At 32.3% G+C, this 21912-nt stretch overlaps 2 protein-coding genes across 4 annotated transcripts in view; both read right to left on the bottom strand.

Annotated features, from left to right (window-relative positions):
• Positions 1–803: 803 nt before the first annotated feature.
• Positions 804–7290, bottom strand: LOC148783540 (serine carboxypeptidase-like 40). The gene is made up of 2 exons (XM_088852413.1): positions 6735–7290; positions 804–984 (listed from the first exon to the last, which is right to left on the bottom strand). Exons 1-2 carry the CDS (start codon positions 7108–7110, stop codon positions 875–877), a joined length of 486 nt encoding a protein of 161 aa, XP_088708539.1. The 5' UTR covers positions 7111–7290; the 3' UTR covers positions 804–874.
• Positions 7291–20979: 13689 nt separating this feature from the next.
• Positions 20980–21912, bottom strand: part of LOC18442803 (serine carboxypeptidase II-3) — a 33792-nt gene continuing 32859 nt past the window's right edge. For 2 of the 3 annotated variants that reach the window (XM_088852419.1, XM_088852423.1), the window contains one exon: positions 20980–21377. In XM_088852419.1, the coding sequence (XP_088708545.1) occupies positions 21231–21377 (147 nt within the window). In that variant the 3' untranslated portion in view covers positions 20980–21230. The remainder of the gene's footprint in view (positions 21378–21912) is intronic. The other variant, XR_016044867.1, reaches the window with a different exon arrangement.

Genomic DNA, 21912 nt, shown 5'->3' on the forward strand with positions numbered 1-21912 from the left:
GTTATGGTGCTCCGTACATAGACGTTGCTGCTGTTGATGTGATTGTAGTGGTTGTCCTAATGGATAAGCATAGTCATATCCCTTAATTATATTGACAAAGTGATATACTTCTATATGAGCAAAATTTGTTGGAATTATGGCCTTTACTCTTTTATTCAAAAACTCCAATTATTATGGGCATAAACATATTAGTTAACAATATCATGGTATTGACATGAAAAGAACCATGCATAGATATAAATATTACTAAATTTTTAGCGGCTTAATTATTCTTAATAGGAGTTTTAACAACTACTAGGTTTTTATCGGCCTAATTATTTCTAACAGGAGTTTTAACAACCAAGTGATAGCTTGTCAAAACTCCCAATGTCTTTTAAGGTGAATAAAGATAGGAGTTACAATTTGAATCTCAACTATACAAAATCAAAATTGTAACTCCTATTTTTATTCACCTTAACAGGAGTTTTGAAAAGCTACAACCTAACCGTTAAAACTTCCATTAAGATTAATTAGTCTACTGAAGACCTAGTAATGTTTATATTGGCTCTTTCCATGCCAATACCATAAAAGCGCATGAAAGGCCTCAATTTCCAACAAACTTTACTTTTGGTCTTTTGAGCAACAAACCAATCTAGAGTATTTTGGACTCTAGAAGTAAGATGGCTTTAGAAAACCTGTTTGTCTGGCTAAAAACATTACTAGATACGAAATTCCGTGGTTCCAAGATAAGCAAAAATAATGCTTTTTGTGAACAACATGCATCATTCATAGACAATACCTATTTAAAATTGGTAATCGTAAAATTCAGAGAAAGCCTTTTGAATGATTGAGAGATTATCAGGGTTTATAGTTCATAGAAATTCACAAAACAAGGTTAATTGTTCCATGCGTATCTGTTCCTGTAAAGAGTCCTCCCATTGCTGTGGACTCTAAAAGGTCCCAACTCTGACATCGCTCCATATCCAAGAGAAGAGCACCCTGGACCTGTGCAAAAAAGAAGAAGAAGAAGAAAAATGTGAGTCAATATACTTGAATAAGGTTAACCTGGCACCACCAGACCACAACTCATTTGTGTTAACGATGCATAATTACTCAACTGGTTTTCAAAAAATTTCAGGAAATTATTGGGTAAATTATATTTAAAGTTTATTGTTTTCTCTGTTGACGCTTTTATTAACATTAATTTTAAAGAAAAATGATAACAAAAGACGAAAAAGGTAGTAATCTCTCTAGGAATCATAGATAACATGGCTGCATTGGCCATCCATATTTTCAATGATAGTTTTATTTTAACACTAGAAACACAGTGAGTAATACTAAAAAATAGCTGGTTTAAGTTAGCTGGTTTAAGTTGTCACCCACAGTTTTCTTGTTTAAGTTTGGATTACTAAAAACATAGGCAAAAACAGCCGGGAAAGAAAGGGAAAGGTTACTATACTTCCCCTACTGCATTCAAAATATATGTTTTCCCCTGTCCACCCGTCCAATTTAGATCAAGTGAGTCACTGACCATTTGATCTAGATCCAACACCTTAAAGTATTTTATTTTTAGTTTTTTCTTAACAAATTATATGAATATGAAGTTTGGTACATGCCATAATCTAAACGGAGTGCACCTAAATAAAATATTAAAAGGACTTCTTCGATAGAATATAATGATCAAGATACCCCTTGAATCTTTCAGGGGTATTTTGATCATTTTATTTATTGAAAATATTTTTACATGTGTGAATTTAAGAGAGGAGTGGACGTTCAAAATTTGTTGTCAAAATAATTTGTAAAGACAAAATTAAAAATAAAATATTTAGAGACATGACATTGTGATTTGAGTCATCTCAGCCATCTATTCAGAATGGACATTTGGATAGGGGAAAACATATAAGTTTTATGTAGTAGGAAAAGCATAGAAAGCTTGGCCAGAAAGAAAATGTCTTTTCTCAAAATGTATATTAAAGATGCTTTATTTTTTAAATGTTCACATAAAATTTTTTATTTCTTTTGGCTAAAATGAATGTGCAACAAAAGAAAATGAAAATTGACGGGCTTACTACTAAAAAATAATTTCTTCTCCATCTCTATATTAAATTATTAAGCTATTAAAAAAGCGAGTACATGTTCAAGAATAAAATGGGACCCTATCTCGAGAGAGAAAGTAGAGCATGTTAACCCCAAGGTCTTTTGACGCACCATGAAAACCTTACTTTGATGGTCTAAGGTTGAAACCTTATGCATAAGGGAAAAGTTTATTTAGAGCCGAGGCTCTAAACAATCAAATTAGAGCGTACCACAAAAATTTTATTAGAAGATCGTTGTTTTGATGCTCAAATATACTCAAGTTAATCATCTCGACATCAAGTTGCTTGGACATAAGAAAAAAGTGGATTTCAAGTTCTGGAAATAGTGTATCTTTTAAAGCATTTTTGGACCATCAATTTTCAAGATTTTCAAGATTTCTTAGATCAGTTGATCTACACTATTTTTGAAACTTTAAACTCTATAAATAAAGATGAAGATATATTTAATGCTATCACAAAGATTTTCAATATTGAAACCACATTTCTCAACACTATTTAAAGGTAGGCTCCAATTTGATTGTTTAGAGCCAAGGCTCTATACAAACCGCACCCTATGCATAAACACCTATTATTTTAAGGGAAAAGATCTTGTCTGCACACTAGTTGATGGAATCGTATAAGCCCAATGAACCAGATTAAATCTGGCCTATCTGATGGTCATGATTGGATTTTGAATTTAAATTTTATTCTAAAAATTTGGAGCGTCCACTCTTCTCATCAAGGCTCGCCGAATAAATACTAGTAATATGCACATGTGTTGCACGTGATATTTAATATTAATCACTGAAATATATTTATTATTGAACTTTTAGAGAGAAAATTTTATACATTTATCTTCACGATTTAATATTTTATTAATCAATTATAAATGTGATTGTAAATATTACTTTTCATATATTATTAATTAACACGACTACATTTGACATACAATTAAAATAATGAAGATGATTTAAATAAATAATTTAAATTATATAAATAAAACTAATAAATAAATTTATGCAAGATCTTATTAATGCTAATATCCATTATATTAGTTTAAGATATTAGATCTTAATAATATCTATATCTAATATATTAGTCCATTAAGAACTACTCAAGAACCATCAACCTTATTATAAACAAAAGAGTGATAAGAATTTATATATATTGATCAAGAATAAAAGAGAGAGACACTTAAGGAGACGATAAGGAAAAAGAAAACAGAGTAACACACCTTTCATTCCTTAACCCACATATTTTCAAATAGACAGGAGAAATAATAACTTGAATAAAAAAGATAAATTATTCTGAACAAAAATATTTACATTTTTTCATTGATTCCTAGACGTTATGATTAATTCCATTTCCTCTCGAATTACATTCCGTTTGGAGAACCAAAACAAACAAAATTTAAAAATGAATATACTCGAATTACATTCCGTTTGGAGAACCAAAACAAACAAAATTTAAAAATTAATATAGATATATTGGAGATTGTTCGATATGATAATTTTTCAAATTTGTGGTCTTCTCCAATATCTCAACCATACAAATAGCAAAATCTTAAATCTTAGCAATAATTTATAAGCAAGATGAGCAAGATAAATGTTTTATAACAAACTCTACGTTCATTTATACAATATAATTTATTGGTTAATATCGCAATTCATACTAAAAACATGCCCAAGCCAAATGTATGACCAACCATGCCCAACAACTCTATGCACACTGGATGGATGTCTTTTAAAATATCCCAAATAAGTAATATTTATTTGAAGACAAAAATGTTCTATAGAACCAAAAAAGGGTAAATGAGAGCATTTACGTCCTCTCTTGTTCACAAACAATATAATTACCAATTTGGCCTATATGTTTGCCGAAAAATATCCTACTCCCTCGGGAGTATACTATTTATCTATTCTCTTGCAAAACACATACACTAGGAATATCTTTTTGATCCCAAGGTTTGGGGATATGATCTGGACAAGGCGGTAACCAACATCAAAGAAAAAAGAAAAATTTAGTTCTCACTCTCAGCCTAAAAAATGTCACATCCCAAGAATATAATGAAACCATCCAATTTTTGGCAGGAATGATCTAGGCATTCATGAAGTCAAAATCCATTTTTTTCCTTGGAAGATAATTATCTAGTCATAAATAGATAGATCCCAAAATTTCAAATCAAGAAAAATCTCCCAAGTAAAAGTTTTTCCTAGGGAGTAAATTTAGAGTATGCTCCTGAGGGAGCATAATATAGAGGCTCATAAGTTTTTAATGGTGAATTTTTGCAGTTCTTTACTTTATTATTATACTGTGTTCTCTATTTAATATTAAGATTAATTTGCCTTTTTTTTTTTTTTTGTTATCTTAGTACTTATTCTACGTGCAACACATCCATTAGTAATATGGTTATGCTATTCTTCTCTACTGGTGTGTTCAAATTCGACCACTCCAGCTTTCATCCAATCTTTGATTTCACACTGTGGTTAACTTCCATATAATTTCTTTACTCTTCCATAAAAATGCTTAAGGTTTGTGTGGTAATGGGGAAAGCCAGGCATTAGTCACAACTTCAAAGATGATAATATGTATTAAAAAGCCTTCCCATATTATGCATTATTTATCTACAACCCTTGTCTGAAAACACTCGTGTTCTTCAAAATAAACCTGGACTGAGTAAATATATGATGTCAAAGTAGATATTCCCTAAAGGAAAAAAAATATTTTCAAATGTTTATAAATCCGCTCGATCTACACTATCTTTTAAGTTTTAAATTTCACAATTAAATATTAAAATAGATTTGTAGCCCATCATGGGGATTTTCGGCACTTAAACTGCTTGGTATCAATTTTGGGTGCCTTACTTAGATTGCTTAAGGTGCCAACCTTTTACAAAACCTCACCCTTCTCTAAATGCTATATAAATCCTTTCCACAAAATTGATTCCTATGTAAAAACTTGATATGCTCTCTAATTTCCATAATTAAATTAAAATTTACTACTGAAAAAGAACTTTTTCTTGACATAGTCATGGATTGTTTTTTGCACATCTTAATTGCCTATTCCTATGCAGTCCATCAATTTAAGTTTTCCTCAACACTTTCTGCCTTGAGGAGAGAGTAAGAGGCAATAAAAAAAATTTAAGGATATGATAGTAATTGGAATCAGTTTTAACGTATGTTGAAGTCAAATGCCCTATGATGAAAATCTTACTTTGCTTCCATTTCCAAATCAAAATACCCTTATTCTACTTAGTTTTTTATTTCACGTTATTTTTCCTATGTTTGCTTTGTATTAACTGAAAATTTTCACATGCATTAATATATAAATATAATACATTATGTGATAAAAATTTTCCTCCTCAAAATTGATTGCACATGGGTTATCAACGTTATGTATACAAAGATTTTAGCGATATAGCAAAATAATCATAGGATAAAAGAAAATTGTTTCATACGGGCTGGATCGCATGACTACATATGCGGTCCAAAAAGTGTAAAGTATCCATCTTAACGCAAGTGGGTGTTCCATCTAAAAACAATGGAAACTAATAGTCCAAATGGTTTCTTATTAGAATTATTATTTCTAGTTTTTAAAATTTACATATTTTTTCATATTCATGATCGTTATATCTTACATGTCCTTAAAAATTAAGTCCAAAAATCCATCTCAAAAATAGATTTATTAATATGCCCGCATTTCTACATATGTGGGCTTGGCCGCATAGAAACCGTGTCCTAAGATAATGATGTGGATAACCAACAATTGGTATATGATAGCGAAGACTAAGCCCAGCAGGTTTTATTAGTGATATTTGTTTACAAAACGGAGTTGTATATATATTATAAGAAATATTAGCAAGAAGTGTGTTATGCATATTTCTACTTTTGTAATTACAATACATGCATAGTTTTTTTTATAAAAAATAAGGGTTGTATACGAGGAGGTCGCAATCAACCTTAGTCATTGTATATGAAATCTGATAGTTAGGGGTATGTCATACAATTCGAGAAATTTTATTTTGATTTTTTGTGCTGGTTCGCACCCCCTAGCCATTTGATTTCACATGTAATAGTTAATAGTAATTGTGACCTCATTGTATAAAAAGTACACATTGTCATACATATTTCCAAAATAAAATTATCTAAAATTTGGGTCAAAGATTATGTTTCAAATGAAGATAATAATATCTCCATGACAAATTCTCTTTTTATGTGAATGTGTATGTTACTCCAAAGTTTGGAAAAGGGAAGGTAATAAAAGGAAAGTTTCTTTTTTGGTTAGATTTTTTTGATAGAAATAGGCAAGTTCGTTAAAATCAGGCTTGTTCTTAGTTTCCACAAGGAGCTAGGTCGTTCCTCACCGATTACCAATCTAAAATCAACTTTTCCAAATCTCGATAGATGAACTTTGAGATACTAGTTTAGTTCCAAATAAAGATAACAATTTGTAAAAGATGATTCGAAATTGAGAGACAAAGAATCAATGGCTCATGAGATAGGGTCGACCCAAAACTTGGGCCGGATCTGGGTCAAAATGATTTAGACCCGACCTGGGTCAGGTCCGTGTCAACTATCGGGTCAGGTCAGGGCCGGGCCCATTGCCCCTTAAGGGAATATGACATGTTGAGAAAGTTCATTCACTTGTATATGGGCATGTCTGCATGAGAGATAGAAATACCTCCATTGAGCCAGAGGAGGAGAGGCTTGGAGAGAGGGTTGACGGCCTCGGCCAGATAGTAGAAGAGCGCCCTCCCCGCCTTCTCGTCGACAGTCACATAACCAGCATACTGCTTGAATTCCACACCCGCAGGCTCACCAGGCAACCCACCAACAATCTCATCTCTCTCTCTCAACCCATGTTGAGGCAACACACGTGTGACCTCATCAAAAGAGCCCCAGTTCTCAAACCCCACATTTCCTACAAACTGGGCATTCATGTGCTGCATAAGGGCTTGGCCTTGTCTAGCTTCACACGTGCCAAAATGGAACTTGGCAATGGCCAATGACAGTAGCAAGAGAACCATCCTCTTTCTTAACCCTTCCATTGCGAACATACCCAAGAAGAGGCATAACTTTGATATATATTCTAAGGAAAAATAGAATTTTCTGGTATTTTAGAAAAGGAGTAATTTAAGTGCTGGTTAAATTATTTAATACCTATATTTAGGAATTATGGCTTGCTATTTTATTTCTTTACTTGATAGAATGATCAATAAATATTGAAGATATTTTTCTTGTTACCGAATGGCTTTCTATTTTTTTCATAAGAGTAATTAAAGTTTCCATTTTCGCCTGATTCTTTTGATTTTCTTAAGAGAATGCTCTTTTTGTTTTGTTTTTTGTTTTTTTCTATATGTTAATGGTGGGAATAGAGGGTGGGACCTTACGTTAACGTAAGTAACCACTTACGCCCCAATCCTATTCCCAACCAGGTAAATCCTGCACCAAAGCTTGACCTGTGCATGAATCAAGCTCTATGAGCCGATATCGTACAAAATAATCAAATTAACAAATTTTAAGGCAAAAAGTACGACTTGTGGATCATTTGCAGCATGTCGATCCCCTCATCTCTGCACCAATAGTTTTATTAACTAGGCGAGTTCAGGCGAAAGTTTTTTTTAATGGAATGATTTTTGGGGCAAAAAGGCGAACTTATTGCAAGCAAGGTCCAAGGCTATATAGTGCGGTTTTGTAGAACAAAGTCAACAACCGGAACTTTGCATTGAAAAGGCCAAAATTTTTTTATTAAGAAAAGTTGAAAAATGGTTAAAAAGGTTTCTTCTTCTCGAGGACATGAACCAATTTTCTTTCAAAACCTCTAAAATCTTTCACACCATTTGTGTGCCCCATCACCGATTCCGTCTCACAAATATCTATTTCTTTTCCACCCTGTCTCACACATGCTGTCTCACACATGCGGGACAACGACAAAAAAGAACAGCTGTAGACACCCCGATCTCGATAAGAGAAACTGTGAGACACCCGAATAACTCGGGCAACCTCGCGTAAAACCTGAACACCCCCTTAACCTAACCATAAACCTTTCACCTCAACAGGTACCACTTGGCAAAGCACGGAACACTGAAGAATGCCTCCGAGGATGAGCGACATATCAGAATCAAGAACTACCAAACTGAAAACAGTCTGCAGCAAAACGTTCTAACACCATTCCTAATAGGCACTACTCCAAATGCCAACACAGGAAGATTGATCCAGACACTCCGGGCTAACAAGACAACACACGAAACGACAGTGCCAATGGCGCCGAAGGCACCACTAGCGCCAGGATTCTGATAGTTAAAAGATAGATACAACCTCAATATAAGAACTTGTGTCATGTGTTAGGTACGGACTGATACAAACGGTGTTGACAACCTCCCCTTTCAGATTCATCAAATGAAATGGCACATCAACTGCCATTCGTATGATGGAGTCCAACAATCGGCTGACATAACTGCATTGCGAATGGTGCCAAGGACATTTAAAGAGAGTTATTAGGTCGACTCATCAATTTTTGAACTATAAATAATACCAATACTGCTATGGATATAGGGATCAATCTAAGACACCAAGTCTAGGACCAATGATTATTAAATAATCGATTAGAATGATCTCATTTATCTCACGAGTTATAAAGAAATTCGCCCTAAAAATAGTGAGTGATTTTTTTTAACTAAGACTAGGACATATGATTATTAAATAATTGATTAGAATGATGTTATTTATCTCAGGAGTTATAAAGAAATTCGTCCTAGAAATAGAGAGAATGACTTTTTTTATTTTATAAGAGAGCTAATTTCCTAATTTTTTTATGCCAAGTCTTATCCAAAATCATTATAAAAATTGTGACTGCTACTCATCCAACGTCCCTTAAAGAGTCCCCTATTTCTTTTCTTTCACTACAATTCTCCTATTATTATGGGAACTTAATATTTAGTATTTACTATGACTTTAAGGTCTCCTAAAACTCGATTTGTTTAAATTATTATTAAACTAACTAAATATTTTAAGAAAGCATTCATACAAGGTTGACACTTTAGAATATAGAAGTAAGGTACACCTCTAAAATCCTTTGAAAAGGTTGTTTTAATGTTGTAAAAATATCTAATTGATCATCTCAACATCGAAACATCGAGATGCATAGTTATGAAGAACAAAACGGATTTCAAGTCTTAAAAATAGTACATCTTGCAACACATTATTTGAACCATCTATTTTCAATATTTTTGTGCGTTTAAAAATCTGTTTGATTTGAATTATTTTTGGAGTTTAAAATTTTATAATTTGAGACAAAAATAGATTATTGCACAATCCTAAAAAAAAATTGACATTAAAATTGCATCTCATGACAAAGTTGGGGGGTCAACCTTATGCATAAACACCCATTATTTTAAGCAAGAAGCTCTTGTCAGCCCATTAGCTGATGGAATAGTATAAACTCAATGACCTAGATTCAATTTGGGCTGATCTGATAGTCATGATTGTATTTTGTATTCGAATTTTAATTATTTTTCTACAAATTCAAATCACTTGAAATTTAGAGCGTCCACTTTTATCATCAAAGCACACCGAATAAAAATATTTTAAAAATATTCATAAAAAATAAATTGACCAAAATACCTCTATAATTTTGTAATTTATTTTGTAAAGATTTTTATTAAGTTCGTCTATTTTTCAAAAGTAGATGCTCAAAATTTCAAATGAATTAAATTTGTAGAAAAATTAAAATTAAAATATGAAATATAATCGTGGTTATTAGATTGACGTAGATTCAATCTGGGCCCTTGGACATTTATTGTAGCTACCAACTAGTAGGCTGACTTGAAACTCTCCATTCTTTTAATAATATTGATGAAATGTTTCGCATAGAAAGTAGTTACTGAATGAGAGCAAAAAAATTACCATTGATGGTGAAAGGTATTCTGGTGCAGTTTCCCTCCATAATCTATCTCAAAGATTTATTTCCGATATAAAATTTTAGGTTTTGATAATATCAACCATAATAATCTAAATTTAGAATTTTTTTTTAAAAAAAAATATAAAATAGTCTTTTGAATTTCCTTTTCTCTGTCCATATTAACTTTTTAGTGGATCTAATATTTTCTTACATCCATCTACTATACAAGGGACTGTATAGTAATAGGTGAGTCGGCTGACTCACCAAAACTGTGTACATATATATTTTAATCTTGCTGCAATAATAAAGCAACATATTGTATACACACAAAATTTCAGTTCATTAATTATCTACAAAATACATTTTATTGCTTGACAATATAATTTATAGTAGAAACATGTGCAGCCAAATGTAAGACCAACTATGCCTAGCAAAGCTACACGCACATTGAATTGATGTCCATATTAACATATCTAAACCACTATATTCATTTGTTAAAAAATGCATAAACTGCTCTATACTCCAAACAATAACAAAGGTGCATATACATCCATAAATTATTCTTTATGTTGGATATTTGAATTCTTTATTTATTTTATGTACCATTTCTTGTATTTGATATTAAGATTAATATATGGAAATAATACTTTTTATTTATTTTTACATGAAGACCGCAATTATAATAAATCGTTAGATTTGAAATAGGGTGGTTGAGGATGTGTTATTGTTTGGACATAAAATACAAAATAAAATTTCTCGAATATTGTGACTCACTTTCATCTATGTGATTGTTCACATCCAATGGCTAAGTAAATAGTCTCGTTTTACACAATCTCTATATTTTTAATCTTATCATCTTTCTAGGTAACTTAACTTTCTGCGTAGAAGCTTTATCACATGAAAACCCAACCCCTTTAAAAATTGGCCTTAACCAAAAAAGTTTTCAAAATTTTAATTATATTACTAACTATTAAGCAAGCAAAACATAATTGATAAATCTTTAAATACTTACCAAGTACTTGCATATTTTTAATCATATTGCAACCGTCTTGTACTTAAAAGAAGGAATTTTTCAATTTGGAAATATTAGACAAACAAAACCTAAGTGATAAATTTATGCATTTACTCAAAAAAATGTTTTCAAAATTTTAATCATATTGCAATCCATTGTACTTTACATTAAAGGAAAAAAAGGAATGGAAATTACAAATATTAAGCTTTGCATTAAAGAAAAAAAAAAGGATTGAAATTATAAATATTAAGTTTTGTATTAAAGACAAAAAAGGAAGGTTAGCAAATTGAGGCCAGCTAACTTTAGTGGTTTAGGAATATTAATTCAAACTTTATATGAAAAGGAAATATGTTAGAGAAACTGAAAGAAGCTCAATAATGCAAATTGCGGCGAGCACGTTTATCAATATTAATCCAGACTTTACATTTAAAAAAAAAAAAAGGAATATGTTAAGGAAACCGAAAGCTCCTAACTCTAGGAGCAAACCCAAGCTTGACGAGAGGAAGACAAACCCTAGCTTGACGAAAGGAAGACAAGCATATCTCAAAATGGTTCCAATCAACTAACTACTAATCACCCTCATCAGTTTATATTGAACATGATTTACACATTTGAGATCTTCTCCAATATCTCGACATTTGCGATCTTCTCCAATATCTCGACCAAGTATTGAACATGATTTACAAATTTGCGATCTTCTCCAATATCTCAACCACATAAATCATCAGTTTATATTGAACATGATTTACAAATTTGCGATCTTCTCCAATATCTCAACCACATTTTATATTGAACATGATTTACAAATTTGCGATCTCTCCAATATCTCAACCACATAAATAAAAAAAAATCTTATATGCAGTTTTATTAGCCACATTCGTTAACTATTTATACAATATGATTTATTGGTTAATATTGCCATTCATATTAAAAACATGTAAAAGCCAAATGTATGACCCAACAACTCTATATACATGAAACGATGTCCGATATAAACATATCCTAAGTAAATATACGTATTTGGAGACAAAAGTATATAAACTTCTTTAGACACAAAAATGGGTAAATAAGAACATTAACATGCTCCATTGCCCGCAAACCATACAATAACTTCTTTGGCTTATTTATTTTGCGAAAAAATTTCCTATTCCCTTGGAGTATACTATTTATCTATTCCCTTTGGTAAAACACACCGAAATATCTTTTTGATCCCAAATTTTGGGGAAATGATCTCAACAACCCGATAACCAACCTAAAAAAAAAAAGTTTAATTTTCACTCTCTACCTAAAAAAGTCGAATCCCAAGATTACACTAGAACCACCCACTTTTTGGCAAGAATGATCTAGATGTTCAAGAACTAAAAATCCAAATTTGTTTCTTAGAAAATAATTATCTAGTTATAATTAGATAGATCCCAAAATCTCGAATCAAGAAAAGTCTCCCAAGTAAATGTTTTCCGAGGGAGTAAATGTACAATATGCTTCCAAGCAAGCATAATATACAGGCTCATATGTTTTTAATGCGGAATATTTCCAATTCTTTACTTTATTACTAGTATTGCAAGTGTTTTTTTAACCATCATGCATAATTTAATATTTATGTTAATGATATTTCCTCAGCAAAATTAATTTACAAAATCTAAGTTACAAAAATATAGTATGTACTAAAAAGATTAAACTAAATTTTACATAAAATAAATAATAATGATGTCTCACTAATGCTGAGAGGTACATGCGTGATTTATAAGTTTTACTAACTTAAATTTGGATACTACATTAAAAATAGGCAATAGACTTCTAATGAATCCTATAGTTGAACAAGAGGACTGTTACCTTAAATGACGACGTATAACGTTTGGAGATATTATTGTGATTATAATTAATTCAATTATAAGTATGTTAAGTTCTTAAATTAGTTACTACTACAACACATTAAAAAGGAATACTAACACTCAATATAAAAATATATTAATTCACATTAATTAATTATTATTGATGAGTTATATTGTAAAAAATAGATAATTATATACAAATTTATATAATTGTGAGCATAGTATTGTAATGTAAATTATAAATATTTCACTTAATCTCTTATAATCTCAAAATCCCATCATAATTATAATAAAGAAAAAGCCTACAATGGCTTGTAATACTAAACAATCCTTTGGAAAATAAGAAAATATATATGAAACAAATAATTGTAACCTTATATATATATATATATATATATATATATATATATATATATATATATATATATATATATATGATTATTTATATAAGTAGCACAATACTCATGGCTCAGTAAAAATAATAGTTAATATTCTTAATATTTTTTATTTCTATTGTAATAATTAATATACTATATTAATTAAAAAATGTATAAGACTAACATAATATAAAGGGTATAGTTTCTATAACGTTGCAACCTTAAACAATCCAATTAAGGCGCCTCTCCAAATTTTATCATAACATGTAATTTCGGTGTTAAAAATTGTTAGGATTATTCGAAAGTCTATTTTCATATCTAATTATAAAAATTTAAACTTTAAAAATGGTTAAAATCAAGTACATCTATAAACATATGAAAATCTTGATAATGGACAGTCTAAATAATGTCTTGCAATATGCACTATTTTTAGGACTTAAAATCTATTTTTTTTTCATATTCATACATCTCGATGTCAAGATGATCAATTAGAGGGCTTTCAACATTAAAGCAACCTTTTCCAATGGATTTTTGAGGTAAATCTCTAATTCTACATTTTATGGTTGCAACCTTATATAATTTTTTTCCTCATAAAAATAATTTAATCTAATCATATTAGTTATTATTAATGAATTATATTATTATATAATTGCAATATTGGCATTATTTATCTACAAACTTTGTATAGTGACAATAAATAGGAGGGGTATTTCCCACCCACGAGCTTAGAGAGAGAGAGAGAGAGAGAGAGAGAGAGAGAGTGAGTGTTCATATGTAGGGATTTTGTGTGAACGAGACTACCCTTACCGAGATGATAGATTGATCTTAAAATAAATAAAAAATTGGTAAAATCTGTTAGATATCAGTTTAAGGAGGTTTGTACTAAAAAATAAGAAATAATTTTGGGAAGCCATGCACTTCCAAATTTTACTTCAAGGTTTGAAATGAAAAATAGGAAATAATTTTGGGAGGACGTGCACTTCCAAATTTTTAAAAAGGGTGAGATTGAGAAAATTAGAAATACATTTGTCTTGGGAGATTTGAAAACTTTTGGGGATGGACTTGCACGTATAACTTTTAGGGCGTGTTTGATAACAGGAAGTTGTTTCCAAGAACTTGGAAGTTACCTGTTACTGTAGCAGTTCCGTGTTTGATAAATATTAGTAGTTTAAAATGGTAAGTTATCTGTTACTATTGATCTTCCCCCACTTTAGGCTTAAACAAAGTTCCGTTGATTTGGAACTTAAAATGAGAAGTTCGATGGGGAAGTTCCTCATGTGAAAAACCCGCCAGACCCTTGCTTCCTCTGATAAAGCTCTCTGTTTCTCTCTAATAAAGCTCTCTCTTCTTTGTCTCTCTCTACAGATAAAGCTCTCGGTTCCTCTTTGATAAAACTATCTCTTTTCTATTTTTCTCTCTCTATCTCTCTCTCTTCTCTGTACAGAAATTGTTAAGATTAGTGGGAGCATACATACACAGACATCGGATGGAGAATGGAGAGAGAAGAAGAAAGAACGCAACATTTACGTGGTTCAGGCCGAAGCCTTATGTACATGGATCCAAAGCCCAATTGGCCACAACTTCACTATTTTGAATGATCGTTTCCATCAATAAGTACCTCTATATATAGAAGACAATCACACAATTATAGGAGATAAATATGATATGATTCTTAGAGATATAGGTAATTAGTAGGAAGCCTTATCACCAAACTAATTTGATGACCAAATAACTTTGACTTGGTCTCTTTTTATCTTCTAGATACCTAATCTTATCAAGATATATATACCCATACATCCATAATGATGTATATCAATATGAACCCGAGATATCTATATCCTAACACTCTCCCTCAAACTCAATATGCTTTGAGACAAAGTAGTTGGAGTTTGAACAATACTAAGAAATGAGTAGTGATCTTCAAATTGATCAATTTGCTTGAACAACAAGCATAGATTGTTGTGGCAGATCAACAAGCCTCGGGAACATCCGGGATTGAGTAACGAAAAACTTGATCAATAGACATGATAGAATAACGGAAAGAAATTCAATCATTTCACATGATGGATCAACGAAAAACTCCATTATCCAACACGATTAACAAAACACTCAATCATTAAACATGAGCATCCAGAATAGATAGGATCGAGTAAACTTGATCATCACACAGGATCTAGGAAACTCGATCATCACACAGGATGGAGTAATCCAATAGGATTGAGTAACAAAAACTCAATCATTAAAAATGATCAAGTAATGAAAAACTTCATTATCGACTAGGATTGAAAGATTTGATCATCGAATAGGATGCACCTGGAACTCTCTCTATACAACGATCTCTGGGGCACTGCTACTGTCTCTCTCTCTTGTTTCCAACCATTGTGTCAAAGAATCCATAAAGATACTTTTTCAAGTCTCCAAATTTTGTATTCTCCAATATAACCCTTTTAGCCTCCCTACTACCGCTGCAGTATATATACACCTTGATTCCCATATCATGCCACTTTGCAAGAGCTTTAGGAACATCATCAGAAACTACTGCCTGCAATTCATTCTTCTCATAACCAGTTCTCCATATGTGACGCTCTTTTCAAAAAGTTGAATGACAGTGTGATCAACCAGAAACTTGGGGAGGTGTCCCACACCTGCTTCAAGAGCTTTGAGAACCTTTGGAAACTATCCATGGATTTCTACATTCTTTCTTCAGAAGTCACATAAAAGGGAACCTCATCTTTTGATAGGACGTGCACTGATGCACCACAGCTTTCCTGCACAAATTTGATGAGACTTCCCCCCTTTCCGATCCAATTGATAGCTTGTGATGAGGCAACCAACAGTCGCACTGAGCATACGCCAACTTTAGAAGCTGCATCACCTTCACCTTCATTCACTCCAGCCACATGCTTAAACACCCTTAAGACACCATCCATAACGGGAGATATTGCAGCCTTTGACTCTTCCTGGCCAGATACCAAAACAATCAATCGGAGGTACCAACCAGTCCTTTCAGGATTCGGATTCGAGCTTTTCTTTCACCACACAAAAACCCTAACCTCGAGAATTCCACAAACCTTAGATCCACAACTCCTTTATGCATAGCAGCTCTGCTGCTGCCCTTTCGTTTTTTTTTTTGTTAAAAAAAAAATAATGGCTGGATGTTTGAGAGATGAAATACTAAATATGCATCGACGACGAAATACTAAATCTGCATCGATGAAATACTAAATTGTGAGCCTTGCTCTGATACCGTGTTAAGATTCGTGGGAGCATACATGCACATATATTGAATGGAGAATGGAGAGTGAAGAAGAGAGAACACAACATTTACGTGGTTCAGACCAAAGCCTTACGTCCATGAATCCAAAGCCCAACTAGCTACATCTTCACCATTTTAAATGATTGTTTACCTTGAATAAGTACTTATATATATATATATATATATATATATATATATATATATATATATATATATATATATATATATATATATATATATATATATATATATATATATATATATAGAGGATAATCATACAATTATAGGAAATAAATATGATATGATTATTGGAGATATAGGTAAATAGTAGGAGGCCTTATCACCAACTAACTTGATGATCAAGTAACTTTGACTTGAGCTCTTCTTATCTTCTAGATATCTAATCTTATCAAGAGATATATACACATACATCCATAATAATGTATATCAATATGAACCCGAAATATCTATATCCTAATAGAAACCCTAGCCGCCTCCTCTTTGTGAGACAGAAACCCTAACTACTTCCTCTCTGACAAAGCTCTCTGTCTCTCTTTTCTTCCCTACGGAAGCTTTGTTTCTGTGAGAGACAAAAACCCTAGCCGCTTCCTCTGTGACAAAACTCTCTCTCTCTCTCTCTCTCTCTTCGCCCTTCACCCCTCTCCCTCTTTCTACAAGCCCTCTTCTCCCTTGGCCCATCTCTCTTTCTCTCTCTATAGAAACCCAATCCTTGGCCCCTCTCTCTCTAAAAAAGGCCTCTTCTTCCTTCGCCCCTTTCTCTCTACAGGAACAACGACCCCAATATTCACTAGCCCCTTTTTCTCTCTACAGAAACCCCAATATTCAGCCCCTCTCTCTCTCTACAAAAGCCCCAATATTCAGTAGGCCGCTCTTCTACCTTCGCCCCTCTCTCTCTATAGAAGCCCCGATATTCAGCATGCGGGAAGATCGCTAACTCCCTCAATATTGTGGACGAGCTCCATTTACATGTACATTGATCCCTCTCTCTCTCTCTCTCACACACACACATTATTATTGAATGAATATTTCTCTGTCTATTTTCTTCATTTCTGACTGCAAAATCCTTGGGTTTATTTGTTTTTGTTGTTATTTCATCATCTCTGACTGCCCATTCCTCAAATCTCTTTGTATATTTCAGCAGTTGTTAATCTTCGAAAACTTTTGAATTCGTACTTATTGTCACCTGAAAATTATGGGCCTTTAGTTCAATAGAGAAATGCTAAAACATGATTAGAATTTTTATTATAAATGTTGTAGTGTTGGGATGGCATCGGTTTATATGATTATTATTAGGTGTTCTTGACTACACATATAATGCATTTTTTGATGAGTTGTATTCTGACCTTATTGAAGTTAGAATTCTAAGTATTATGATTTTAGTGCTTCTGGGCCTGCACTTCTCGATAGAGCCAGGAGTTGAATCAATAGTTTTCTTTATTATAGCCCATTGCAGGGATGGAGGAATTAAGGTAGTGACTAAGGCATTTGTGAAGGAATATGCAGTTTCATGCATTTTGTATAATGAATCTGTGTTATCTATGTTTGAATTTAGAGAAACCTATGCTTGAAGAATAGTCCCTTACTAATTATCTTGCTTTGTTTTATAGGATTTGATTAGATTTTTGTTATTATGCTCTCTTTTGTTAAGTTTTACTTATGGTTCCAGCATTGTCTTTTTTTGCATCCTTGGGAACCTTTTGTGTGCTAAATGCTAAACAATTCAGTGTGTTGAATTGTGGTCAATGCATTCTTATTCTAATTTTTTATGTCGAATTCTATGATGGTTTTTCTTTGTAAAGTTTTGGTTTATTCAACGCATTGAGTTTCCTTAAGCTCTATATGAATTTTGCTGTCATTGTTTCTCTTTAAAGTATCTAGATGATATAGATATGCATTCTCGTTGTTGTAGAACTTGGTTACTAGATTGTACTTTGAGCTTCCAATGATTATTAAAATTCATTGTGGTACTTTGTTCTAACTTTCTTTGTATTTTCTCTATTTATGTTAAGCTATAATGCCTTGTACTTTTTATTTATTTATGCTTAATATTTAGTGCCATCTAGTTTAAAGAAATCAATCTAACAAGGCTTTATTATAAATGTGAAAGATTACCATAACAATATGAGCCAGTGGAGCCCTGTACAGGAGGCCCAATTCATTGATCTCTTGCTGAAAGAGGTCAAGAAAGTCGGGGCTTCAAGAAATGTGGGGGGGCTTCAAGAAAGGCACATGGAACCGGATGACAGAGTATATGGTAAGCAATTATGGGAACTTTTATGACATGGAATAGCTGAAGAGTAAGGTCAAGCAGTTTGTAGCAATGTACAAGGAAGTAAGAAGCATTTTGAGACCACCAGGTTTTTGGCTGGGATAAGGCTAATCGAATGGTGACTGCCGAACTAGCCATATAGAATCAGTGTACAACGGTGAGTTGAAACGCATTTGTTGTCTATTTCTTTGTGGTTTTACAAGTTTAGGTGCAATGTTAACACAAATTCAATACACACGTGTGTTCTCCTTACAGGAGTTTACTTATGTGACAAAGTACAGAGGCAAGTATTTACCTGTATACTTCAAGATATTTGGCACAGGTGCTTCGGATTGAAGCCATGTGGAAGGGGGAAGAAATTGGTGTTGATGTCTTCTTCAAGGCATCTCAGCATCTCAAGACTATCTTCCTAAGCATCTAGTCATTGCTTTCATTAAAGTTCTAATTGTTGCCTAAATCTTTTTTTTTTTAATGTTGGAAACAATGTGGGACAAACAATAATGTTGTTTTATTGTTGAATGAGATAAATTTTTGAGGTTGGTATGTGGATGCATCAGTAGTGAATGTATGTCTAAGTAGTGTTCAAGCTATTACAAGTTATTGTTGAATGGGCTGGTTTCTTACTGCTTGTATATGGATGCATTAATTGTGCATGTGTGTTTGTATTTTGTGTTGAAATTATTATAGACACAGTCCAATAGAATATAAGAAACCAAATCCATAATTACCATGACTGCCAATAGATATGAGTGTACATGTGTATGTGTGTATGAGAATAGCAAAAGAGCGAGAGAGAGTGTGTATTCAGTTTAAGAAGAAAGTCATCGGCTACCTACTTATGAGAGTTGAACACCTATTCCACTTCATAATTATAAAAAGACTCAACAAATTGTATACCCACAATAGTCAAGAATATATATATATATATATATATATATATTCATTTCTATTTTAATACAATTGATTAGGAAGCTAGTGATTTGGTACAGAATATTGAATTGAGATTGTGGTTGACATTGTCTACAGATTGCTTCAATTTTGAAGTGCAACGAAGTTTATCATGCAACATCTGCTTCAATTGTCGTACAAATATATCTTTCTCTGGGACGCTGCTCTCACCCATCAATAAAACTCTCTCTCTCTGTCTCAATCCAACGTACTTTACTTTTTATAATAACTTCTATCTTCCTAACAAAGAGAAACTTCCAATTTATAGTACATGAACTTGCTTCATGTTATCAAACACGCCCTTAGAAAAGGAGCACTTGCTACAGTAATTGAAAATTTTTTGCCGCACGCCCAAATTTTAGGAATGGTAAGACATGCTACAAAAGATGGGATAAAAAAAAAATTGATGAGGATTTGCATGCCCAAATTTTACGAATGGGTGGACTCTCCCCCATAAATTTGAGGCAAGTTCTAGTAGGTTCAAATATTAGGAGGTTTGAAAAAGACAAATAGGAGACAAATTCCAGTCGGTTAAGATTTTCGGAGGTTTGAAAAAAAAAATAAGAAAAAGATTGTGGAGAGTAATTGCATGCGCAAATTTTAGAAAAGGATGGACTTATTTTTAGAGATTTAAAATACAGGAAAGTATAAATTTGTATGCGACTTGCATCTACCTATCCCTTATCTCTTATTTAAGTGAACAAATATAAAAAATTATTTAAAGTAATGAACAGATCTCTACACATCTTCTAATTCCAAAGATCTGGGGTTCTCTTATCTTTCTATAACGTATCCCTTATGAAAGAGAACATTTTTGGTCGTAGAAGATGAGTTTATGTCAAAAAATTATCTAACGTTTTAACGTAGTCATGTAATTGTTTTTTTCCTGCTCATCTTTATTTTCCTGTTCCTATATCGTTCATCCTTTGAACTTTTCCTTGACATACTCTTTTTTTAAAAAAGAACTTTTCCTCGACATAGTCATGTATTGTTTTTTGCACATCTTATTTGCCTATTCGTGTGCACCACCCAATCTCTATGTGAGTTTTGCCGATGTAAAAGCAATATTTGAGAGGGAGGATAGGCCTTAGAAGAATGAAAAAAAAAGATGAAGTTGTCGATGAGAACATTTCTCACGATAAAAGCAAACAATAAACTATATTTCTAGAAGAGATATCAAAATGTATCATTGACTAAGCTTAAAGTCAAATCCATATTGTATGATTTTAGATGTAAAATCAGACGGCCAATAGGACATCACAGCCCCATTTCAAAACTAAAAACATTTTCCTCAGATCTTGTGCAGTGAAATGACAAACTCAATCAGTTTTTGCACTTGTACCATTGTTTACTAGTACTAAATGGAGTATCATTGTTTACTAGTACTAAATGGTCCATTATATATGATCTCAAAAAACATTGTCTCCAAAATTAAATGTTTAACCTAATTTGGAGCACCCAAAATAAATCACTCAACATTGAACCATTAGAGAAATGAAAACATTGTTCGCTTACTTTTGAAAGTAAAGTAACTTTGAAGCCTCTGTTACATTGTGAAGTGTCTAAGATGAAGGTAGGGGTTTTCCTTCGAGGAAAGCGTTAATAAGGGTGAGGGATCTCGCGGGTTGGTAACTAGGGACCTCATGGCCTGCCCCTCTAACCGTTGCAAACGTTAAGCCACCTTTGTATATCACACTATACCCTCCAACCTGCATATATGCAATAGCATAGATTGGAATAAATACCTCTTTCTCTCTCTCATTTTATATATATATATATATATATATATATATATATATATATATATATATATATAGAAAAGTCTTCCCCAATGTCTCTAGGCGAAAATGAACAGTGATTTCGTCTACCCTCATCACCGTTCAAAGTTCATCGCACGATTACAATTGTCTGGTAGTATTTCATTTTTTATTTTTACAAATCAAAATGATCTGAAATTTAGAGTGTGTGTACATCTTAGTGATTGCACCTAATAAAAATATAATTCGAGAAAACAAAATTGATCAAAATACGGCAAAACTTTTTAGGGGTAATTTGATCAATTTGATTCATGTAAAATATTTTTTTTGATATTTTTTGTAGATTCGCCTATTTTTTATGAACACACGCTCCAAATTTTAAAGCATTCCGACATGTAAAAAAACAATGAAAAATAAAACACTATCAAACAATCGTGACCGTACGATGAACTTTGTACGGTGATGAGGGTAGATGAAATCACTACTC

Source organism: Amborella trichopoda, chromosome 1 (genome assembly GCF_054954075.1).
Source record: "Amborella trichopoda isolate Santa Cruz 75 chromosome 1, AtrichopodaSantaCruz75HAP2 v2.0, whole genome shotgun sequence".
Taxonomy (NCBI): Eukaryota; Viridiplantae; Streptophyta; class Magnoliopsida; order Amborellales; family Amborellaceae; genus Amborella; species Amborella trichopoda.

What these genes read in the sequence shown, in the direction of transcription:
- LOC148783540 (XM_088852413.1), bottom strand. Translation starts at nt 7,110, where the DNA reads ATGTTCGCAATGGAAGGGTTAAGAAAGAGGATGGTTCTCTTGCTACTG. An exon ending in CCTCCTCTGGCTCAATGGAG is followed by an intron (nt 985 to 6,734) that starts GTATTTCTATCT and finishes TTTTTTGCACAG; the next exon opens with GTCCAGGGTGCTCTTCTCTT.